The sequence below is a fragment of the Pipistrellus kuhlii genome, unplaced genomic scaffold (assembly GCF_014108245.1).
Source record: "Pipistrellus kuhlii isolate mPipKuh1 unplaced genomic scaffold, mPipKuh1.p scaffold_m20_p_9, whole genome shotgun sequence".
NCBI classification, from domain to species: domain Eukaryota; kingdom Metazoa; phylum Chordata; class Mammalia; order Chiroptera; family Vespertilionidae; genus Pipistrellus; species Pipistrellus kuhlii.
In genome coordinates, this window is record NW_023425595.1 from 26,481,063 (window position 1) to 26,506,493 (window position 25,431).

Sequence of the window (25,431 nt, forward strand, 5' to 3'; positions counted from 1 at the left end):
TTTGGGATCTTGGCTCTGTGGAGATGACACAGAAGTTTGTGGAAAGAGTGGGCTCCATGAGGGCAGCCTCAGGGCAGAGGGGTAAATTAAAACACCCTTAGGGAATGATTCTGCTATTGCACTGAAAATGCTAACTGCACAGACACCCTTGGGGGAAAATACTCATTAACTAAAGCAGTCTGGAAAAAATGTTTCTGGTTCTTAGTAAATGTTAAGCTCATTAGGGGCCAGTAGTATCCTGTGATTGTTCTTAAAGGTGGTGTAATCTTGAGCTGTATATTCTTTTAATCTTTATGGATTGATTGTTTGAGAGAGAGATTTGTTGTTCCACTTATTATATTTATGCATTCATTGGTTGCTTCTCATCGGTTCCCTGACTAGAGAACAAACCCACAACTTTGGCATATCAGGACAATGCTCTAATCAACTGAGCTACCCAGCCAGGGCTTGAGCTATATTAGTAGAGGTATACTGTGTTTAAAAGGGGAGGTGACTGTTTTGTTTTACTCTGCTACTCAGATCACAACTGCAGAAATGGAGTGTAAGGGATAAAAAGAAAGTAGAGTATGTTCAGAACAGGACAACCTAGGAGAAGAACTGGGTAACATGACAAGCAGATGAAGCTTCTGCTTTGATTATAGAGTAATATTTAAAACCTGATTCCCTGGGCTCCAAGGTCAGGTCTCTCACTTATAAGCTGGTTGACTTCTAGCAAGTTACTTAGCCTCTCTGTGCCTTGGTTTTCCTGTCTGTAAATTAGGGACAGTAATACAAAGATGACATTGTAATATACATAGAGTTTAAGAACAGCCTGACATGTAGTAACTGCTCTTTAACTTTTTGGTACCTGGGTCTCTGATTTGTAAAAGAGATGTCATGGGGGATGCTATCATGACTCTAACTACCTGAAGGACCACTAGTGGACAAGGAGCCCACAGACAGGCTACCTGCCCGGGGGCTGGATGAGAGGAGGGCTAAGCAGCCCTAAAAGAAAGACCAGACTGAGGCCCCGGAGAGGGACTTCTCCCCCGCCCACATTCTGGGCATCAGAGGCTGAAACCAGCCTGGATTTCCTTTTCCTAACGCACAGTGCCCACCTTCCCTCTCCCCACAGTCTTCAGCTCTCCTTGCACAAACCTGTCCAGCTCACCAACAAACCCACCACATGGAGACACTGTGTCCCTGTGAGGCTTTCCCACCACGCCAGCTGACTTCTGTGCCCTGAGAGTGACTGGCTGTCCATGGAGCCCAGGGATCCCATTTTCCCTGCACTTCTAAGATGTAGGAACAAATAGTCTCCCCACTTCCTGTTGACTGTTTATATTTTAAACTAGAGGCCCAGTGCACGAAGATTCATACAAGAATGGGCCTTCCTTCCCCTGGCTGCTGGCACCTCCTTCACTCTGGCCAGTCACCTTTCTGCCTTCCCAGAGCAGCTGGAGTGCTGCAGAATGCCTGCATTGTCATCTTGGCGATGTCCCAAGCATCCCACCCCGCCCCAGGCCATTAAGCACCCATGTATGCAAATTAACCCACCATCTTTGTTGGTTTATTTTGCATACTCACTCCTGATTGGCTGGTGTCCGTTGCAAAGGTATGGTCAATTAGCATATTACTCTTTTATTAAGTAGATGACTCGTTTCCCTATTGTCCTACTTGCAATCCATATCTGAGATAGCAGTTTCTCTCTCTAAATTGGTAGTCATCTGAAAGGATGTTTGTAGAATTAAAAAAACAAAAACCAATAACAACATGTTTTTATTGACTTTCAGAGAGAGAGGAAGGGAGAGAGATAGAGATATAGAAACACTGATGATAGAGAAACATCGATCTGCTGCCTCCTGCATGCCCCCACTGAGAACCAAGCCTACAACTGGGCACATGCCCTGACCTGGAATCAAACCAGTGATTTCTTGGTTCATACTCAACCACAGTGTCACACTGGCCAGGCAGAACTTTTGTCTCTGGATGAAAGCTGGATATCTTGATGATCACATCTACTTAGTAATTTCCCTGTTGGCAATTCCCATGCTGGATTCTGTTCCTAGATCAGCTGGCCCATTTCTCTTCCTTACAGACTGTTAAAACTCCCCATTCTTGGATGTCCAACATCTCCTCCACATCCGAGCTAGAGGCGGTGTCTTGCCTGATCCCTGAAGGCCCTGACACCATTATCCTCTGCTTTACCCCCTGTGCTGACCACAGTTGCTGGAAGGGTCTCTCGGGGAGCATGTGGGGGAGTGGGTATGTGGGAGTATCATCTTCTCACTGCTTGATTCAGGTAGGTCCCACCTTCACTCCCAGAACCCTGACCCGGTTCCTCATGTTCATTGGCAGATAGACCCCAGCTCGTATTCTACTTGATATGCATTCTGGAAAGGTCTAGCCCTCCTTCCACACAGGCCAGGCGGCTCCCTGGGCAGGGAGCTTGAGGTCAGGGAGGGCAGATTCTGAAATACAATCCGGAGGCCTCTGGCTGCTGCCTTGGGTGAGACCCAGGGGCCAGGAGTCTGGTTTGGCCTCATTCAATCTGCACTGCTTCCTGGCATCTCATAGTAATGGCACCAAAGCTCTTGATATAAACTTGCCTCGTAAATAGCTCAAACAGTCTTGGGGGGCTCTGCTGAGAGGCTTCCTACATCGCTGCTCCCTTCCCCACAATGCCTTCTGGGTGCAGAGATTGATAAAGTCAAGTTTATCATGACCATCAATTCTCCCTGATTAGACAGCCATAGTACTCGCCTCTCAGAAATGCCTTGTGGTTTTTTTGTGTGTTTTTTTTTTCTTGTGGAAAATGGCTTGACTTTGAACAACAGTGAAAATAAAAAGGGAACTTTTGCGGCTTACTTTTATAGGAGAAGGTGCCTCTTCTCAAAATGAGTAAGGGATTGGTCTCATGCAGTCAGACTCTCTCCAGGAGTGTCACTAGGGAGGGACCAGGCACAGCTCTGTAGCTTCCCTGAAGCTCATGTCCAGGCCCTTCTCTGGAGAGGCACTGTGTGTGAGGAAGATGCCCAGAGCAGGCAGGAGGGCAGGGCCTGGGAGCGGAGGGTGTGCATGGCCAGACCTGGAGGACCAGGTGCTGGGAGAGGCCATCTCCACAGGGTGACTCCTGTTTGTCGACAGATAGACCAAGCTCATATTCTGCTTGATATGCATTCTGGAGAGGTCTAGCCCTCCTTCTAAAAGTGTGATGAACAGTTTCCAATAAGGCCAATGTACTGGGATAACACAGTGTCTCTGGAGAGGCAGAGCACTCAGTGGGGATCAATGCTGGTTTGTAGACAGAACAAGTGCTGGGAGGGCTTGAGCAGCTCCCAGGAGAGAAGGGAAGGGAAAGATTTAAAGAGATCAGGACATTTGGCTTGGGGTGGGGGTCGGGGGGATCACTTAATTACAACAAACTTAGCACTGCTGAGCCTGAACCTGAGGGACTGACTAAAGCTGCAAGTTCAGCAGGGGAGCAGGGTGGGGCCGACTCTCCTGCAGGAGGTTTGTAAGAAGAAGGAACATGCTGAGATCAGTAGCCTGCGTGTGAAATGTTGGCCTTCTACAAATACAAATACAGAAACCTGTTAGTTTTGTTCAATTCCAGAAACTTACTACCCTGTTTCCCCGAAGATAAGACAGTGTTTTTTTGCTCCCAAAAATGTGCTAGGTCTTATTTTCAGGGGATGTCTTATTTTTCCATGAAGAAGAATACGGTACACATTTATTGTTAAATGAAAATAAAGGAAATTTATTACCTGTATACGGTACGGTAGTACAGTAGTTGTCAACACAAACCAGACAAACTGTGAATCCTACAGTATTAAGAATTTACTCATTTATTCAATGACAATCATGTCATCATCTTCTGGAACATCATCATAACAATCCAATTCCTGAATTTCCTGGTGAATTTCTTGTGACTTCATTTCTTTCAGAATCAGTGGACCAAATCTCTCATGTTTAGCCTAGGGGGGCCTTATTTTCGGGGGGATGCCTTATATTTCACTCAGAAGGAAACCTGTTATTTTCAGAGGATGTTTTATTTTCAGGGAAACATGGTAGGTGCCAGTCCCTGGTTTAAGTTTAGAAGGTAACACAGTAACAAAGTCAAGTCCTTGCTCTCAGGGAGCATCCTCACAGTAGAGGGAGACAGATGGTACACAGGGAAGTGATGTACTAGACGAGGTGTCTGTTATGTTCAAAGGTTTGTCATATGAAAACCTGATGTCTGAAAGAGACTTTCCTATGAAAATAGTGATCAGCAGACTTTAACTTGTAAAATGGAGACAACATTTCCATTCTGCTTGGAGAAAGGCCATGAGGAGGCCTCTCAAAAGTGCTGGGCCTCAAACCATCAGGACCCGCAGGGCCATTGCTGGGAGACCGTCACCGTGGTCTCCCGGGGAGCAGGACACGGAGTAGTTATGTTGAGAATTAAGAAGGGAAGAAAGAGAAGAAAGCAGGGGAAGGCAGTTACCCTCTAACTCTGGAAAACACCTGGAAACACCTGCCGCTCTGGCCCTTGAGGCCTCAGAACTCAGGGGAAACCTGTGTGGAGGGGCAAGCAGATGGAGGGTCACATTCCTCATGCTGGTGGGGTCCATGGGGAGGATAGTGAGCTAGTCCCAATATACTGGTTTTATTTGGAGCTGTTCATCACACTTTTAGAGAAGAAAAATAAAGGTCACATGCGAGTAGTTTGACCGTACATGACTATTTTTTAAATGCAATTTGCAAGTGGGTTGTGTGTGAATGCTTAGTTCAGTTTCCACACCTACGGAAAGGCCAGCTGTTGGCCTTGACAGTCATAAATAAGCACAGGCAAGAAGAGTTTCTTGACTGTTAACCACAAACCTTTTAATTGCTATCACAGAAATCGTCTTCACAACAGTGAAAGATCTTAAAAAGGGTGTAATGAGCTTCAGGAGTCACGCCAGTCTCCCTCCTTCCCGAGTCCCTCCCTGCACCTCCCCTCTCTTTTGTCCCTTCACCGCAGTTAAAGGAGCTGCTTTGCCTCCCTTGCCTGGGCTCCAGTCACAGCATGTTCCCTCTCCCCACTGGGCCTTTGTAGGGCTCACCTTAAGTGACATTTAAGTTTCTGATCAAATCTCTCCTCCTCTCAGAGCCCCTCCCTGACCACTTCTCCTAGAACAGTGGCCAGGGCGTCATGCTGACCTGTTACTTTCCATCTCCGCACTTAAACAAATCTTGTCATTTGTTTGCCTCTGTGTTTACCTGTTTCCCCAGACAAAGTGTAAGCTCCACAGTTACAAGTACTCTATCCACACTCCCCTGCATCCTCAGGGCAGAACTTCTTTGTAGAAGAAGCTCAGTACACAATGATCCCATCCTATATAATACAGAGGTAATATGCAAACTGACCATCACACAAGATGTACAAGATGGCCACCCCCATGTGGTCACAAGATGGATTCCCAAGATGTCTGGCAAGAAAGGGAAGTGATGGGCAATCTGGCCAGCAGGAGAGGACAGTTGGGGGTGACCAGGCAGGCAGGAGAGGGGAGTGGGGGGTGACTGGGCTGGCAGGGGAGCAGTTAGGCGTCGATCAGGCTGGCAGAGGAGTGGTTAGAGGGTGATCAGGCTGGAGGCAGAAGCGGTTAGGGGAAATCAGGCAGGCAGGGATGTCTGACTGCCAGTTTAACTGGCCCAATCTCAAGCGGCAATTGGACATCTTCCAAGGGGTCCCAGATTGGAGAGAGTGCAGGCTGGGTTGAGGGACACCCCACCCCCCAATGCACAAATTTTGTGCACCATGCCTCTAGTTAAATATAACAATGAATGAATTTGACACCAATCTGTAAACCTGAGGGTTTTATTAAAATTGTAAGTATGAAGCAGATTTGGGAAAAGACTCTACTCTTTCCCTTCCCCCACCCCTTTTTGGTGAGAGAGAAGGAGAGCTTGAAATAAAATGGAGAAGTTTCTGTGAATTTTTGGTAACCATAGAGACGGTGATTTTAGTTTATTAATCTCCTTCTCTTAAGCAGGCAGGGGCTCCACAGTGATTTCTCCGAATTGCTCCATGCTGGTTATCCCAGAGACTTCCTCATTAAGGAAGGCAGGCCCATTCTTATCCAGCAGCACTTTAATTACTGACGAGCAGGAGCCCTGTGCTATTATGCTCATTAGTGCATGCTCTAAACTGGCTGTGCGTCCACATTGGAGCAGTGCAACGTGGTCACCAGCCCTGACCATGGAGCCCTCAGTGGTTGGTGGTGGGAGTGAGAAGCCTCCTCTTTGAGCCCAGGGCCTGGGGCAGGGCTGCCATTCAGCCCCTGAAGATGGGATCTCACGGCCTCTGGAATGGCAGCATTTAAGTTCATCCAGAGAAGGGCACCAGCGGTGGTTCCCTGCCTACTAAGGCAATGCTCACAGGGAAGGAACTGGACATGTCTGTCAACCATGACACTTATTGTTTGGCCTCTTTATGGCATCTGATTTCAGGATTATGTGTTCCTCTTCCCACAGGGAATGGGATGCAGACTTTCACCATTTGCCTCATGTCCTTTGGGTAAGAGATCTCCAAATGGCTTCAGGGTTTCAGTGAAGCGAGGGGGAAATGGGCAGTTAAAGGCAGTCTTTCCCACAATTATTTCTTCTTCAAGAAAAAACCCTGGTGTAGATATCAGAAGACTAGCATAGCTATTCTCTCTATGCAGCTGACTCCTGGCGGGGACTCAGCCTCTCTGGGCCATAGTGTCCTCATCTGTGAAATGAGACTGGACTTGTCCTTCCATCTCTCCTTCATTCATGTAGAGACTCTGACTCTGACTCCAACCTGGTTCTGAAGGCCAGCCCCTGTGATGAAGGAAGGGCAGGGAGGCCCAGGCAGTATGCCTGCTGGAGGAGCCAGGGTGGATTCCTGCAGAAGTCCCTGTTGGGACATGTGGTTCCCTCCTGAGGCAGAGCATCTAAGGTCCAGTCTCACCTAGGCACTGGCTGTCATCTTGGAAAAACGGAGACTCTCCTTTGGTTGTATTTTCTGTCCTATTGGCTTTCGAAATGCTGATTCATTCTTACAATTAACACTCAGTGACCACCTACTGGGTCCAGGTTTTGCACTAAGGACACAGCTATTCAGCTGCGATAGTGATCGACAAATTCAAATCCTGTTGTGGGGCAAATAGTGTTAATGGTTGTCTGCTGGTCTGCTGCACACCTGAAGCTTGGCTTTACTGTATCAGAGAAGAGGCCTGGGAAGATCAGGACTCCTGAGCCCTCCAGAAAAGCTGGAGCCAAGACATAGGGTGGACCAGCACCTGGAGTGCCCCTAAGGATTCCCTGAAAGATGTAAGGTTCTTCTCCTTTCCAGGTGCCGCAACCTCTCATTCCCTGCCAGCCTGCCGGAGGTGAGCATCGTGTTCATCTTTGTCAATGAAGCCCTCTCGGTACTTCTGCGCTCCATCCACTCAGCCATTGAACGCACGCCTTCACACCTGCTCAAGGAGATCATCCTGGTGGATGACAACAGCAGTAACGGTGAGTGTTCAAGCTCCTTGCTCTTCAGATGACCCTTGAGCAGAGGGGTCAGCCTCTACTTGGGGTTCTCATTTTCTCAAGGCTCTCTGTAGCTGCTCCCGCTCTGGGATGTTGTCTCAGTGATGAGAGACTCATGATCGTGAGTGCTCTCTGGAAGGTGCACTTCAGAGGTGTGCCCACTTTGCATCCCACTGAGGCCTGGTCCCCAAGCTCTGTCTTACCAACCTTCCTCTCTTCTCTCCAACATTCTAGTGTGATGAGATAACTAGCCCTGACCTCTGCCCTGACCACATCCACAGTAGACGTGGAATTGGAGCTGTGTACACAGAGTAATTGAAATTGTTGACTGGGAGGAGAGGGTTGGCAAAGAGAAGTGAGAAGAACAGCAAATAGAAGTTGAGAGAATTCTGAGTGCAAGACACATAGGAGTCAGGAGGAAAAAGGCTGACTGGTGAGAGACAGGGAAGGCACAGCAGGAGAAACTGGAGGGCAGAGAATTTCAGGAATGAGAGTCATATGATTGAATGAACCCACAGACAGGTGGAAGGACACAAAGTCTGGGAAGAAGCCAGTGGGTTTGGACGGTTCAGAGCATGCAAACCTCAGCAAGAAGCTTTGAAGACTTGGGATGTAGCTGTAGAAGCTAGGTGGAGGCATGGAGGTAGACTTTTCTGTCATGGATTTTAACTGTGAAAGAGAATTAGGAGCTAAGACAGGAATTAAAGCAAAGTTTTACACACACACACACACACACACACACACACACACACACACACAAATCTAATTAAAAAACAATTTTAAAAAAATTAACCACAACCAATAGCAAAAAATATATTTATATCATGACCCAGGATGGCATGCCTACTCACACCCAATTGTATCTATACGCTATTGAAACAAAACTTTTAAGAAACAATAGTTACCCTTATAATGGGTGAAGCATGCTATTTTCTATTATAGTCTCGTCTGTGTTACCTGGGTGTATTGTATTGTATTGTATTGTATTGTATTGTATTGTATTGTATTGTATTGTATTGTATTGTATTGTGTATATTCCCCTTATTTGAAAGTCAACTTGTTCTAAAGACCCTAACTGCAGATGAGAATTGCTTGGAGAACTTTTAAGAAGTCCAGGTGGCCATCCCTTAGCCCTGGTGATTTAATGTGTCTGAGGAGCCGGTGCCTGTGGCTTTGGCTCGGCATGAGGATACCTGAATTCCTTGAAGCCAAGAGGTGGAGCAGGACCTGTGAGGAGGGAGGATAGGACAGGATCCTGGGCACAGGAACCAGGGTTGCCTCTGGGAAGGAAGGGCCCATTTTTCTGCCCTTCGGGAGGATCAGATGGGTGAATAGGGAGATAGCTGGAGGCAATGAGGAGTGTGGCAATGGGTGCAGAGGCAGAGCAATAGCACCCTCTGGTTTTCAAGACTGCATGGGTGGAGGGCATGGTGGGAAGGGGTCTGGTGCCAATCTGGAGAGCCCCTTGTGGAATAGGACAGGAGGGACCTATTCCCTGAGAGCAGCCTGAGCTAAGCTCTTAAGAGGGGAGGAGGGACACTTGAGACTAGCTCTTGGAGGAAGTGGGCCGTCTCCGGCCTTACTTAGCAGAGGACTGAAGGATCCTTTGAACTGGTCCTGCCTGACTTGTGTGAGGGCGGCTGTGGCCATGTTCTGGGCAGGCTCTATTGATCCAGCTTCTATTGGCACCATCTCACTCAACACATGACTGCCATTTACCTCACATCAGGCCTCTGTGGTCAGTTCACAAGCATTTACAGAGTGCCCCGCTGGGCCAAGGGCCTGAGGAAATGATGGACCAGATATAGCCCCTGACATCAGGGAGTCATGCAAATAAATGTAAAATAAGGATGAAACGTAACAAGATTCGCTTTTCACTTCCTTGTCATTAGTCTTTTGCTTTTTTTTTTTTTTTTTTTTTTTCATCTGTATTGATTTCAGAAAGAGAAAGGGATAAGGAGTGAGAGACAGACATCAATGATGAAAGAGAATTATTGTTCAGCTGTCACCTGCACAACTGGGGAATGAGCCTGCAACCGAGGCATAGGCCTCAACTGGGCGGGAACCGAACCATGGTTCTTAGGTCAATACTCAACCACTGAGCCACACCAGTTGGGCTGTTTTTTGTTTTATGTGCCATGTGGGGACATCAGGCCCTGCCCTGCCCTGTCTATACCATAGTCACTGAGATTAAATTGAGGGAATGGGAGTGAAAGTGCCACATGAGCCGCGTGGTTCTAAGAGTGAGTTAAATGACAATAATAAAAATAGCAACATTAACAACAATAATAGCTGGCATGGAGCCTCTGCTTAGAGGCAGCCCCTGCCTTTCTCTCTTTTCTGGTGGGAAGATCAAAGAATTTGTCATTAGGCCAACTTTTCAGTTCCAGCTCTTTCTAGCTTCTTCCTAGCTGTGAGTTTTTAACCTCTGTGAACCCCATTTCCCTTATCTATAAAATTGGGATGTATAATTCCTACCTCGGGGATTGTTCGGAAGCTTGAATGAGATAACGCAGGATGGAAGGGACATTGGTGCTTAAAACTGTAAGTGAAGCAGGAGTACAGAGCTTTCAGAATGAATCCCTTGCTAGGCCTTCCTTCCCAGGCGTTTGTCACAGGTTCTGTGTGTCCTGGTGCCTTGTAGCCTCTTCTGCAGGCCCTGGCTTTGGGGTTAGGCTGTGTTTCCATAAACACAGGGAAGGGGCAATGGATGGCTGCTTTCTTCATTCAGGCCCTTTGGACCTTTAGCTCTCTCTCAGAAACCCAGGGCTGAAGGCTCTGCAGGTGGTCCTTGTGTAGGAGTCTGAGTTCCTGTTCTCTTGCTTCTTAAGCAATTTCCTAAATGAGCACCACTCTTTCAGGGGCTGGCTCTTGTATAAGGTGCTGACAGTGTACTAAAGTGGTCTCAGACTTTAGTGTTTGAGCTTGACTGAAAATATGGAGATTCAGATCAGCCACTTTGCTGCCCCAGGACATTTGCTCTTGCTGCTCTCTCTACCTGGAATGATCTTGCCCCTTGATACCTGCACATCTTGTTCCTTTGCTTCTTCAGACCTTTGTTCACATACCATCTTGCCATCCTGTTTAAGATGGGAGCCCTTACCTCTGTTACTCCTCACCCTTCCTTGCTTGTTTTCCTTTTTAGAGCAACCAATCACCACCTGACATACTGTACTCACTTAATTACTTCCCTTATTGACTTGGACATCTTCTCTTCACTAGTATGTAAGTTCCATGAAGACAGGGAGATTTGTTTTGTTTGTCGCTGTATCTCTAGCACCTAGAATAGTACCTGGTACTTGTAGGTGTTCAATAAATATTGATTCTATGGAAAGAATGAATGAGTCTTGATTCTGTAAGCCTGGGGCAATCGCTAAGCATCTGCATTTTAATATGCTTCCCAGAGCTTTCTGATGCAGTGGGACAGTCTCATTGCTGTCCTCCATCTGTCCTGCAGCTGGAGCCTGGGACAGCAGGCACCCAAGCTCCCCCAGGGCTAGCCTCAAGAAGTGGGCAAGGTGGGTGGAGTATTTCTTCCTGCAGTGGGGTCTTGGGACCTCTCTGCTCATCCCAGGGAGATGGTGTGAATGGCAGGTAGAACGCAGTGCAGGAGGGGGAGCTTCTCTTGCTGTTACCCCAACCAGGGAAGTCCTCTGCACAGAGTCAGGTGGCCAACCCTGGGCCTCTGCCTTCGAAGATATTCGTCACAGTGGGGGCCTTGCAGGTCCTCCCTGCAACTTTGAGGCAGTGCTTCCCCTCCCTGGCTCCTCTTCCTTGTCTCAAGGAAATGGTGGGAACCCACTCGAGCCTCCTGGTTTTAATTACTGTGTTTTGCAGTGACTCCCAGTGGGCCAATGACTTCAGCTGGGGCTGTATGATTCAACCTTCATAGACCTCCAGAGGGAGGAAGCACCAGGATTTTCAGCTGATAGAGTCATCTCTGCTTTTGAATCTGGGCACTCATTTACTTGTTCATTCATTCATTCATGTGTTCAATTCCTCAACAGGTCTTTGCTGGCCATATAATTTTTGCCAAGTATGTTGGCACATGGCTAAGCCACCCCCTCCCTTTCCTTGTAAACTCACTCATGTGACACAGGTGTTCCAGTACATGGCTCAGAGCAGGTGCTCAGTGAAATGAGTCCTGGCAGGCTCCTTCATCAACTGTCCAGAGACACCATTTCCCCCAATCTAGCCACTCCCACTTCCAATTTTTTTTTTTCCTTTGTACTCAGTTTCTCTGTTTCCTCTTTAAACTCATATTCTTATTTGATAAACTTAAAAATCATACACTCTTCTTTCCTGCTCCTTTGAGGGCCGGTCAAAATCTGAACTTTGTAACTAAAAGTACATCAAAACAATGGCATTATTAAATACTCTTTTAAGAATCCCATCCCCTGGAGGTTTTAATCTACTCCTGGTTGGCAGTGACTTGCCCAACCTAAACCAGCTTGATGTCTGAACCCCTCACACACCTGAGGCTGGGGTTAAGTGATTCTCTCCTGGCCTATAGATATCCTTTCCTGGGAATGACTGCCCCCCACCACCCTTCTCCCCCCAACACACACACACACACACACACACACACTCACACACACACACACACACACACACACACTCACACACACACACACTCACACTCTACACCCTTTGTCCAGCTCCAACTTCAGACTCCACTTGCTTCCTGCAAGCCTTCCATCACTCCGCACTATCCCCCTCCCCACCGGCTGAATGAGGAAGCGCACACACATGTCCAAGCTTCCTCCCTCACACTGTTTGAGCTGTTTATTTACTCACTAAATTATGGGGAGCTGTTTGATACAGAGTAGCCAAGCTGGCCAGTGTGAGAAGGACACAGTGCTGGGCATCTCAGTGTCCCTCCAACTAGCCCAGTGCCCAGCACAGAATAGTCACTAAATAAAATTTGTTGACAAGAGAACAGGGAAGTAGACATGATTATCACCTGCATATCATAGATGAAGAAGCTAAGTCTCAGAGAGGTAAAAACAAACAAACAAACAAAAAAACAATAAAAATTGTTTAAAAATTTAAAAAGTGACCAGGGTCACGTAACTAGCAGGATGTGATGGTATAGAAACTCACACTCAGGTCCTCTGGCCCTGGAACCTGTTTCTGCTACTCACCACACTTCCAGAAGCCTGGGGATGTGTGGATATAAGCTCAGTCCTTTGTGGACATCCCCTGATAGCCAACCACCCCATTGCTTCTTGGTGAGGGCAAATCAGAGCCAATGTGATACACACACACATTCACAAGGCTGGCCTGTGGGTTAGTTTCCTCCATAGCCTCTTAGGTTCATGGACTCGATCCACTTCAGTGCAAGGCAGCAGGCAGGCATGGCCACAGGGGGTCCCCAGGCTGGCTTCCAGGCCCTTGACTAAACCACTGCCTGGTAGGGGGCCAGGGTTGCGTCCCACTTCTCCAGACCTGGGCCTCGGATCAGCGTGACTCCCAGTGCTCCAAGTCAGAGTCCCACTCAGTGAGCACTTAGTATGTGCCAGAGACTAATCTAAGTACTTTATAGAAATTAACTGGTGCTCTGGGACAATGGTAAGAACGATGATCAATGCCATTTTTATAACAAGGAAGCAGGCACAGAGCAGTTAGGAATGTGTCCAAAGTCACGCAGAACTGGGATTTGAACCTAGATTGTCTGGCTTCGGAGCCTACACCCTGGATTATGAAACAAGGTTGCCTCAGGTGCACACAGCTTCCTGATGCCAAAAGACTTACTTTTGAATGTCGTCCTCACTCTTTCCTCCATCCACTCTGGAGAGAGAGACGTTGGGCAGCAGGCCAGTGAAGAAGAAAGCAAAGAAGGAACTTAAGAGAAGGGCGTGCTTCTGCCTCAGCTGGAGCTTTGCCGGGTCAAATAAGGAGAGACATTTACCACTAAGCTTCTTGGCTCATGTTGGGACAGACAGGAAATTGAAGAGTTGGCAGTCATGCTCTAGGTCACCTTGTGGGGGGTCGGGGGGGTGGGGAGCTTCCTGTTTCCTTTGAAATAGAGAGAAGTTGATATACCTGTGTGTGTGCATATATGTGTGCATGTGTTTGCCTGTGTGCATCTGAACAAGGGTGTGAGAGTGACTATGAATGAACCTGTGAGTGTGCATGTATGCTGTGTGAACATGTGTAAACAGTGTGTCTTAGTCCATTTGGGCTGCTATAACAAAATACCATAGCCTGGATGGCTGAAGCGACAGACATTTACTTCTCAGGTTCCGGAGGCTGGGAATTCCAAGATCAAGGTGCCAGCAGATTCAGTGTCTATGGAGAGCCTGCCTCCTGGCTTGCAGACAGCTGCCTTCTCTGGGTGTCCTCACGTGGCCTTCGTGGGTGTGGAGAGAGCAAGCTCTAGTGTCTCTTTTTCTATTGATAAGGGCACTAATCCCTCATTGGGGTTCTATCCACATGACCTCGCTTAACGCTAATTACCTCCCAAAGGCCCCACCTCCAAACACCTTATGAATTTGGGGGCACTCACATCCATGCCATAGCACTGGGCTTTATGTGCAGTGTGAGTAGTTATATGCATGCAAGTCCCACCAACAGCAGCTCAGCCTCTCCCATCACTACCTGGAGCCACCCTCACAATCCCGATGAATGACAAGTAATTGCACAACTGTGAATCATTGTTATTTTTAATTGTTGGTATGAAAATCACAGTGTAGTGACGAAATAGATTCAGAGCTCCCAGATTGCCGCCAGCTGCTGGGCCCCCACCCCCAAGCGTCTGCACAGCCTCCACCCTCCCTTGGCCCAGAGCCTGCCTAATCATTGTTTAATGTTTCGAAGACACTGTCCTACACAAAAGATACGCATTCCGGGCTGTAAAAATACCAACAGCTTTGCATGCAGCTGGAATAATTGCAAAAATAAAAAAACGCAGAGGGGGGAAAAAATGGTCAGACAGTATTGTGCTTTATGAAGCTTAAAGAAGCCCATAGAGCTAATCTAATTACAGCCAAGCCTCAGGCAGCTTGAGGGCATTTATACAGCCAGGCACACGGGCTGTCAGCTCTCTCAGCTGAAGGCTCTTTGTCACCACCCACCTCTGTTCCTTTGACCTGTGTGACTAGAGTGGCCCACCCACAAGATTGGGCATGGTTACCTGGAGATGAGGCAGCCAGAAGGACTGAATTCTGCAGGAGCCCTGGAGACTCTCACCTTCGCTCCTTCTGCCTGGGGCCACCTCTACCTGCCAAGTTCATCCTTCATCGCCAGCCTGGGGGTTGCTCTTGGCCACAGCCACATATTGATGTCCTTGGTGTTGCCCATCACTCTCCTGAGGAAATGGTTTGGGTGGCTCTTGAGCTGCTGGTGGCAGATGCCTAGTCCTCCCTGCCGACTCAAGCCCTGACCCTAGGGCTGGGCCCAGCCTGTGAGGAAGGGCATCAGATAAATATCTCTGGCACATTCAATTGTGTCAGCTTCTGAGCAAACCTCATAGGGTTCTGCAGGTTGTGCCCTTCACCGAGGCACCCAGACAAGGAGCACTTGTGTGTGTGTGTGGGAGGGGGGGAGATAAAATAGCCCATGCTCTCCATTTGCTAACCCATGCATACTGCAACATGTCTGCCTCAGATGTGCATCCTAGACAGGGGGATGCCTGTCTAGGATGCCTATTGAGAAAGGTGCCATGTGCTTGTGGCCCAGCAGCCCTGGTCTCTGCAGAGAAGAGCAGCGGTCTTCCTTTGCCCGTGGGCACCTGGCCTAACAGAGCTGCTGCAGCCTGTGGTGTGTCCTGCACCTGCTGCCCTCCAACCCCCACTTTCCTCAACCTTCTCTGAGTTGGTCTTACACTTGGCCTCCTGAGTTCCTTCTCCACCAACCCTCACTTCCCTGCTGGGATGGAGCCTTGCTCAGATGCCCCTCATCTACTAAGCTGGGTCCTGGCTCTCCATACAGCCCTGGCCAACCCCCTTTCTTAAGAGATGGGACTCTGCTCCTTGGTTGGACCCACTTGCTTTCCTGCATCCTGAGGGCTGGGACCTCCCACGGATAGACCCCTTCCCCTGAAATGAGGACTCTTAATATGTGGTGCCCGGATGTGCCCCGCCCCTGGGGATACTGCCTCTTTGTGGACCAGCCCAGAGGTCAGTCTCTCCAAGTGCCAGCCCTGCTGTTACCAGCCTCCTCTGTCCTCACCTGCCACTGCTGAGACCCCAGCACTGCACACAGCCCACCAGGCCTGAGTCTGGCAATAGTGAGGGCAGTTCTTCACTCCTTTTGGGATCCTTTACCAAAAAAGGAAACAGACTTAGAAAATCAGGAATTTTCCAACATACTTCCCTGTAACCAAGAATAGTGCCTAGAGAGCTTCGGGACTGCCTTAAAAAAAAAAAAAAAAAAAAAAAAAAGCTCAGGAGCTCCCTGTAAGCAGTCTGCAGCCACGGGGTTGGATCATTTTGCTTTACAGACCTGTCAGGGGGACCAGTGTTTGATTAGCAAAGCTGACAGGAACCAATTACAAAAGGCCTCTTCCTCTGGTCAACTGTGTGACCATTTGGCGAAAGAGAGATTCCCAGAGCTGGAGCTCTGAGCGGAGTGTGGGAGGGAACCAGGAGAGGTGTCCCCTGCCCTCAGGTGAGGGGCCTGCAGCCAGCAGCTGGGAGTCAGGTCGTCCCTGGAAGAGGCCAGGACCGAGCCAGCAGCGCAGCTAGCAGGAGCGGTCTCCTTGTGCCCTCTTGGCTCCCGGCCTATCTTGCTCAGCAGCTTGAAAAGACAAACCAGGGCTGACAGTGTAAGTGGAGCTGAATGCAGGCACCGCTGATGAGCCAAGCCCCTCCTCTGCTTTCGCAGGCATGGAAAACTGCCTGAAACCCACCACATCCATCCTCCAAATCAGCTATTAGGAGTATGGGATGCCTCCGGGGGGGGGGGGGGGGGGGGTTGGTTTCTGAAAGGCTGCCCCAAACCAAGCAGGGAAGCAGGTGTCCTCCAGCAGCTCCAGGGACCAGGTGCTCAGCAAAAGGAGGTGCGTGGATGAGAGCTGGGGCCTGCAGTCATCTCAACAGTCGCCCAGATCTGTCCCACAAATGAGCTTTCCAAGCTCTCAGGAGACCAGCATGCCCCTGGTTTGATGTCAGGGCGGGAGGCTGTGCTGGGGAAAGCACTGGGGTGGGGACGCCAGCACAAATGACCAAAGTATGAGGCTATACCCACAGGTGTGTGGACCCACCCAAGTGCCATGTCAGCTGTGGAGGTAGGGTGCAGGGAGGGCGGGTTTTCATTTTTCCGTTTTACCAGGGTCCTAATTTGCTCTCAGGGGCCCTAACTTGGGGGAAAACTTTTTATTTTTTTTTCAGAGGCTGCCTCGCCTGTCTGCTAGGCCCATGGGGACTTACACCTCTTTGGCTCTTACTGTTATTCACGTGCATTCAATCAGCAAACCCAGGACTCATTCAGAGCTCTGTGCCGGGAGGCAGTGGTGAACCCGATGTGGTACCTGCCTGTGATGAGCTTCTGTGGGGGATGGCAGCAGACCGGTGGGCAGACCCTACAGCCCTCATGGGACACGGAAATGAGCTGCCTCGTGTCTGGTGGTTGTTAGAAGCAGCTATCTCATGAGCTCAAGATGTAGGTAGAATTTTAAGGAGAGAGGCTCTTGACCAGAAAGAAACCACAATAATATCGGATCAGTGAGCCAGAACGTTGTAGACTCAGATGCCATTCTTTTTTTTCCTCCAATTTTTTTAAAATATATATATTTTATTGATTTTTTACAGAGAGGAAGAGAGAGGGGTAGAGAGTTAGAAACATCGATGAGAGAGAAACATCAATCGGCTGCCTCCTGCACACCCCCTACTGGGGATGTGCCCACAACCAAGGTACAAGCCCTTGACCAGAATCAAACTCGGGATCTTTCAGTCCACAAGCCAACGCTCTATCCATTGAGCCAAACAGATTTTGGCTCAGATGCCATTCTTGGTCACATCCGTGGATCTTGAGACCTTGGAAGCCCCTTGCATCGGGCACCTTGTGCCAGGCTAGGTGTGGGAGAGGGGAGTGACCAGCACCCAGGAAAGCTGACTGGGCTGAGAGGAGACAGACTCTGGGAGACTCCCAGTAGCGTGTCAGTCCCATCAGGCTCATCTCATTGGGTTTTTCCCAGGGCAAGAGGCAGGATAGGAGGCAGGGCAGGGGGCAAGAGCTCAGGCCTTCATGTGAACCAACTCCATGTGGATGATGGATGGCTGTGATTTGGATGTGCCACTGCTCACCAGGGCTCACCCTGGCTCACCTAGTTCTTCCTCTCTGCATCCCCCTCCTCTTCTTGCACTGCAGCTGTAACGGATGGTCATGGAGCATGCTTGTGGTTGTTGCGGCTGGTGCTGGGGGGGTTGCCATCTGGGAGTGAATAACCCAGGAAAATGCTTCTCTCCTCTGGGGAAAGTAGTATGAATTCGAACTCTACAAACCCAAACCTTTAAACCCTTCCTCACCTGGCGAATTTGATGGAGTGACAGAAATGAATTAGAAATTAGATCAGGGCTCAGCATTTACATGGGTTCCGAGCCAAATGGAAATTAAAACGAGTGACCATGACAGAGTTAATGGCGAAGGTGAGGCTTCCAGCGTGCCTTGGCAGAGCATCCCAGCCAGGTCTGGGAAGGGAATTGATCAAAGGATCCTGCTGATGAGCTCAGGAGGTGGACAGAGGGTTCTCTACCTTAACAGTGGGGAGGAATTAACTTGTCACCAATCAGCACTTACTGGTGCAACAGAAAATTCAGCCAAGTGGCACGTTTTCATACCAGGCTGTGCAGCGACCACACTGACTCCCTATACTATTGAAGTAGTATCTTCCCTAAGGTGCGTAGGCACTGAAGAAAGGAATATTTTTACCTGGTTTGAAAGAGGTTTCCAGCTAAGTCCCGTGGACTGAGTGTGTCTGCAAGCTTATCTGTGCTGTCAAATTTCATTTGGCTTAAACATGAGAACTAACGCAGAGAATCGAAGAAAACAAAGTTGGGTGCTGCGTGCTCCTGACCAGGGCTGCTCAGTCATGAGGCTAAGATATTGGCTGAAGTGATTGTATTTTCTCTGAAAAGAACATTGAAGGTTGTTGTTTAACCTTTCTGAAGTGAGTTCCTAGAAGCTTAGGGGGCCAGCTGCTGCCCTCTGGATCTATGTACTCTGCATTCCTGTGATGCATCAGTCCATCACTGGGTAAATGTCCACTGTCTACTGAATTCCCAAATTCTGCATGGCTGGGAAAGCAAGTCCCAGTTATTGGGCTCTCACATTATTCCAGGTGCATCCATTAGAGGGTAGGGGAGGAGAAAAGAGAGAGAGAGAAGGAGAGGGAGAGACATGGGGAGACAGATGAATGGGTGGGTCAGTAGGTGGATAAAAGGGTTTAATCTTATTTCATTCCGTAACATAGGTGTTTTATGCTCATTTGAGAGATGAAGGAATTGAGGATCAGAGCAGGTAGTGAGTCACCAAAGATGGTGGCAGAGCTGGGGCTTGAGTCCATATTTCTCAATTCCAAATTCAGTATGTCTGTCCCTCTTTATCTCTCTGTTATTGCCTACAAGGCTTTTATATTTTTAGTGCCTGCCCTGTACTTAGAAATGGACCCACGTGGGTTTGGATGAACTGCTTATACAAATAGGTGGCCAGAAGGAGATCTATATTTTTCATTCGGCAAATATTTATTGATCGCCGTGTTGGCAGTATCCTGGCCCCCGGTGTACACCGCCTCTTCCCGTTATTCAGTCAGCTGCTAATCTGGGCACTGCTACGAAGGGGCTCTGTGGATGGAATGAAGGTCTGACCTAGTGATGTGAGTTCTTTACAAGCAGGTTCCTCTGGCCAGTGCAGAAAGGGGAGGCCCAGAGGCCCACTCTGGGGGCCTGGAGGAAGCAGCCGCCCACCCTGTGAATTGCCTGAGGGGCCAAGGGGCAGGGAACTGAAGGTGGTGTCTGCTGAGAGGGCACGGTTGACAGCTAGTAGGGAAACATGGATTTCAGTCCTACAATGACTGCAAGGAAAGGACTTGTGCCCACAACCAGTAAGGCTAGAAGAGAACCTTGAGGCCCAGATGAGAGCTGAGGCGCTGGCCAGCCCGGATTTCACCCAGTGACACCCTGAGCAGAGGGTCCTACAGAAACTGTGAGATAATCAGCTTGTGTTGTTTTAACTGCTACATGTGTGGTATGTTGTCACAGTAACATAATACCAAGACAGTCGCTTCCCGAGTGCCAGCCCCTGTGCTCTCCCTGGGGATGTGGCATTGGCATGGTCCCTGCCCTCCGGGGCTCACAGCCTGAGGTGCTAGATAGAGGAGTCATCATCAAATGGTGACAGACTGTGAAAAATGCTGTAAAATATATAAATATGATGACATGAAATGTGGAGGGGAATGTGTTTCTGATTAGATGACTAGAGATGGTCTCTGTGAGTTGAACTCTGAAGGATGAAAGGAGTCAACCATGTGAAGAGCCATGGGTAAGTGTTTCAGGCAGAGGGAACAGTGCTGAGGGAACAGCATATGCCAGGACCCTGAGGTGGGATAGAGCCTGACATATTTTCAGTCACACGAAGGCAGCTGTGGCTGGAGGGTGGTAAGGGAGGCAAAGACTGGCTTGAGATAACGTTGAAGGGTTAAGCAGGGCCTGGTCATGTAGGACCTGCAGAGTATTACTCTTGGTGCGATGGGCAGCACCAATGAGCATTGAATGGGAGAGATGATCTGATTGACATTATTGGAAGATCTCTCGGAGTACCCTGTAGTGAACAGTTTGGATAAGGGTAGGAGTAGAAGCAGGGAAGTCATTAGGAAGGCCTCCAGAATACTGCAGGCCAGAAAGGAGGGTGGTTCCAAATATGCTGGCTGGAGCGAGAGAGAAGCAGATAATTCACCAGCAGGATTTACTGGTGAATTGGATGAAGGCAGTGAAGGAAAGGACGGAATCCAAGGTGAAGTTCAGGTTTGTGGCTTGAGCAATGGGGTGAATATGCCACTTACCAAGATGGGAAGGACAGAATTGGAGGGTTGAGGGAGGGGATGGTTTGGGGAGTAAGTCAGAGTGAGTTAAGTTTTGAATGTCGGATATCTAAGACATTTGAACAGGTGGGCACTGCTGAGCGGGGGTGGTGCCCTGGCTCAAGAACATCAGGACCTGCTGACCTGGCTTGATCATCCTCTGGAAGAGTGGCAGAGTGCCCGGGTCCACACAGCAAGGCTGCAAAGACCCGGGCCTGGACCTCTGAAGCAGTCACTCTTCTGGCCCTGCCGTTCCCTTGCTGAGCCTGGTGCGGCCACACGCCAGAGTAGTGCGTCCTGGGATGGAGTGGCTCCGGTGTGACGCTGACCTCTCAGCGAGATGCTGTGTAGTTGCTCTGGTCTAGTAGCAAGGTGCATCGGGTACCACATTACATAAACCTGCAATTGCAGCCTAATGTTATTAAGGGGCCTGAGGGAGCACGGGGAGAATGAGCGTGAACAAGGAATCGTAGGTAGGATGATCAAATCCCTGATTAAAATCACCTCCCAGGGTCAAGTGGCCTCTAGAGGAAGCAGAGAGTCCCTCTGAATCCTAATGGGGCGTGTGCCACTCCTAAAGGATGTTTGGCAAGACTGCCTCTTCCTTCTCCCGGGGCCCCTCATTGCGGGAGAGGCTGCTGTGGAGACCGCTCCCTCGGGGAACTGACCACGGGGCTCCTGACAGAGGCCGCGTGGCAGGTCCGGTGTGGCTTCTCCACCTTGCCTCGGAGGGGCTGTTCCCCAGGAGCAGTCCCAGAGACACGGATTCAACAGCAAGTAGTTTATTTAGGAAATCTGAGAAACACCATGAAGTTGGGGAGTTAAGCTAAGGAAGGGAAGCAGCCAATAAGAGTATGTTCTCAGGTCAGGCACTGCTGAGGGTGATGGAACTGAACTCTACAGGGAAACTGAAACTGGAGGTGGTGAAAAGCAAGCTCTAGAATGATCACCCCTGAGGGGTGAGGGGGCTGGGGCATTTAATAATTAACATACCAGCTCCCTTTTGTTGTTGGTTCCCCTTAGTTGTTCATTGCTGCTCTTGAGGAATGTTAATTTCTAGCATGTCAACCCTCCATATACTGGGACAGAGCAGTTTTCTGTGGCTTTGAATAAAGCCCTGAGCGAGGTTCTGGCCTTAAGACGCGGTGGTGGAGAGAGGAACACTGAGAGAAGGAGGCTCAGTTGGAGTGTCCAGGCACAGGGTTGCAGGTTTGACCCCATTTGACCCACCATGAGTGCATAAATAAGTGGGACAACTCTCTCCCCCCCCGAGAGCTTGCTTGTGCTCTCTTTCTCCCTCTCTCTCTCTCTCTCTCTCTCTCTCTCTCTCTCTCTCTCTCTCTCTCTCTCTCTCTCTCTCTCATACATCTAAAGAAAATTAAAGATTGGGGGTGGAGGGGGGGAGAAGGAAGCTGCAAGTGTATGATTAGGCCAACCATAGCACCGGCCATAAGGGCCAGGAGGCATATGTTTTGGATCCTTTTAGAAACTGTGTTTTTAAAAGCTTTGAGATACTGACTCCTTCCGAATCTTCATAAGCCAAGCTGTAAGGCATGCTGGGACCTCTGAAGCTGTCACCCAGGATATGCCAGACCAGGGTTACAGTGTCTCATGCCCTGTGAGGTTGACCTGCTGCCTGTAGGCAGTGCCCACTGTGCCTTGAGACCCGGGGCTCTGTTTCCTCTTATGTCTCTGTCCAGTGGGTCCGTCCAGTGGACAGAGCACCTGCAGGAAGTGGTGGCCTGGGATTGTAGAGACTTACTCGGACAGGGGCAGGGATCCGAGAGCCACAGCTTCAGCAGTTTTGAAACACAAGCCCAGCCAGGAGATCTTTGGGGAAAACTGTGGCAAGAAGGGTCTTAGGTTAGTTCTAAGAAAGCAAACCAGAAAACCAAGGTAGAACCACACTTGTAAGCCCTGAGTATGCTGCAGGGAAGCAGGAGGGAGCTGCAGCTTCACTGGCAACAGGTGCTGAGGGCACTCCTCGGCACCTCAGATGCCAGGCCAGAGCCCTGGTCGGTGCGTAGACACTATTGGTGCCCACCCAGATCCCCTTTCCTGGCCAGTTCATCTGTCCTCCAGATTCTGTGAGTGCTGGTGGCCAGCAGTTCAGCTGTACCCTCCTCTTTGAAATGGCCCCATTTGGAGAGTTTTTTCAACTAGATATGCTGGGAGAATCCTCTTGCAGGGATGGCCCAGAACTAGAGCCTGGTTGGTGTGGGAGTCTAAAATCCCACCCCTAGCCTCAAACAGGATGACCCTGAGGTGCCCCTGATGTTGCAGAGCTTCCGGTGGGAGCAGCCTGAGTCTCAATGCAGCTGGACTCAGATCTTTGCCGGCTTCTTCCCCTGCCCTAACCTGCTCCCCTCCACTCACTACCAGGAATTACTCCAGAGCCTGCCCTCGGTTTAAACTACTCACCCAAGAATCCCATGTAAGACTTCTGAACTGCATGGACTAGGGAATTAGCACCAGGTTAAGTGGGAAGAAGTTTGCAAGAGATGGGTATCCAACCCTTCTGTCATGCCAAACTGGACTCTTCTGAGCAAACTGGTCAGTGTCTCAGTTAGAATGAATTGAGTTCCTGAGTGAGTCCAGAGCTGTGCTAGATTCAGTGGGGAATAAAAAATGAAACACAAAAAAAGTGTCCTCCATGAAATTCAACTAAGCAAGGGTTTATTTCTATAAGCCTTTTCCTTCTGTTGTACCTCTAGTACATTTTAGCCACTCCCTGTGGTTAGGTATCAGATAAAAGAAAAAAGGGACTGGCAGTTGGGACGAGGAAAAGGGAGATGATGGTATTTTGGCAACATGACCCTGGGAGAGATGAAGGAACTGAGGCAAAAATAAATAAATAAACAAACAAACAAAATAGCCCCAGCCCTCTGCTCCCCTGGGCTGTTTTGAGAGGAATAGAAAAAGCCATCCCGCCGAAGCCGGTTTGGCTCAGTGGTAGAGCGCTGGTCTGCGGACTGAAAGGTCCCAGGTTCGATTCCGGTCAAGGGCATGTACCTTGGTCGCGGGCATATCCCCAGTAGGGGGTGTGCAAGAGGCAGCTGATCGATGACTCTCTCTCATTGATGTTTCTAACTCTCTATCTCTCTCCTTTCCTCTCTGTACAAAAATCAATAAAATATATATATATAAAAAAAAAAGAAAAGAAAAAGCCATCCCAGGACGCCCTTTCCAGCACGTCCCAGTAGGAAGCTGTCAGGAAGAGGGCTGGTCACATAATTTTTTTTATTCTGAAGATATTCTCTCGATCGCTGGTGTGCTCAGTGGTTGAGCATCAACTTATGAATTAGGAGGTCAGGATTCGATTCCAGCTCAGGGCACATGGCTGGGTGGTGGGTTCAATTCCCCAGTAGGGGGCGTTCAGGAGGCAGCCAATCAATGACTCTCGTCATTGATGTTTCTGTCTCTCCTCCCTTCCTCTCTGAAATCAGTTAAATAAAAATAAAAAGATAACTTCTCATTAAAATTTTTTTTCTTAAATTTTACTTTTCAATGAACTGCTATTATACTGGGGAAGGCTTGAGACACATTGGCAAACAGCCCGAGTTAAATGAAGGTGGCTCAGGCCTTTGCACCTGAGATGCCATGTGCGGCTGCCTGGCTGGAGCCACGGAGGACAGGAGGCAGGAGCCACCAGCTCTGAGCCATAAAGTCAGACAGATGGCGACCATTTAACGGGAACTCCAGACCCAGAGAAATGCCGCTCTGTGTGCATATTCTCCGCCTCAGAACAAAGCAGACTTTCATGTGTGTCAATGAGAACTGCAGGAGAGCGGAATCTGGAAAAGGTTTCAGCGAACAAAGGTTGTAAATGGAAATTAATTATACAGTGCCACAATGACTCATTTAAGAGTGTAAAGATACCACTAATGGTCTCTCTAGTTCATGTGCGGTTCTCATTGTTTGAGTGTAATGAAGGTAAAACTGCGTCAGGGCTCACATAGGTTCTCTTCTGCACTCACTCTTCCGTCCTCCTATTTTCCTGACAATCTCAGTCCTCTGACGACAGGATCAGAAGGCAGGATCCTGGCAGGAAGCCGGTGGCGCAGTTTAATAATAGAGATTATTTACAGAAGTTTAAGCAGCATGTAAAGAAGCCACAAGAAATAGTGCAAGACCTGTAGGGGCAGAAAATATAAGGGAACTGGAGCCCAATGGAACTGAAGGGACCTGGGCAGGAACCGGCCTTGTTGTATCACAGGGAGGTGCAGGGGGAATAGACCCTTCTCTCTCATTTCCTGTTGTCCGGCATGGTTGCCTGTTGATGCCTTCCCCACAGTCAGCCTCCTGGGGCACAGAGAGGGCAGAGGATGGTGGGAGTGCATGGAGGGTGCAGGGCCAGACCCCATGTTGTCCCAGCTAACAGTGCTGTAGGACAGACCCTCACAATGGAGAGCAGCTCAGGGTGTAATTCTGATGGTTGGTTGTGTCCTTGTCAGTGCATGTTAGTCTCTTTGCAGGAGGAATAGAGAGGCCCTCAAACAAAGAAAGAGAAGGAACAGTCTTCAGAAGTCAGCCCCAGAGACTAACAGAGCAGGGTGATGTCAGAGGAGGATCTGAGGCCCAAAGGATCCAAGTGTCCTGTTCACTTCTGTACTTGCTCCTCCATCCTCCTGGGATTTAGGGACAAAGCCAGAACCCAGTTCAGAGCTGGATAAAATGCAGGGTGTGGTGAGGTGGCAGTCTTTAGGAAGGGCTGGGATCTGAGATTCCTGGGTGGAGCTGCCTCTGGTGATAGCAGCAGGACAGAGCTGGATGAGCGTGGACACAGAGGAAAGGAAGAGCTCTCTGGGGATGGGATGTCCCCATGGAGCCTCACTTTGGGGCTAGGGTCTCCCAGAGGACCTTGGCTAGCACATAAAGGCCAGGCCCTGGTGGAGATTGAGGGC

The 25,431-nt window shown here is 49.2% G+C and overlaps 1 protein-coding gene across 5 annotated transcripts in view; it reads left to right on the top strand.

The window, feature by feature from the left end:
* The window catches only part of GALNT18 (polypeptide N-acetylgalactosaminyltransferase 18), a 283,370-nt gene that overhangs the window by 152,148 nt on the left and 105,791 nt on the right, over positions 1-25,431 (top strand). For all 5 annotated transcript variants that reach the window (XM_045578125.1, XM_045578124.1, XM_036426687.2 and 2 more), the window contains exon 3: positions 7,325-7,491. In XM_045578125.1, coding sequence (XP_045434081.1) covers positions 7,325-7,491 — 167 coding nt within the window. The remainder of the gene's footprint in view (positions 1-7,324; positions 7,492-25,431) is intronic.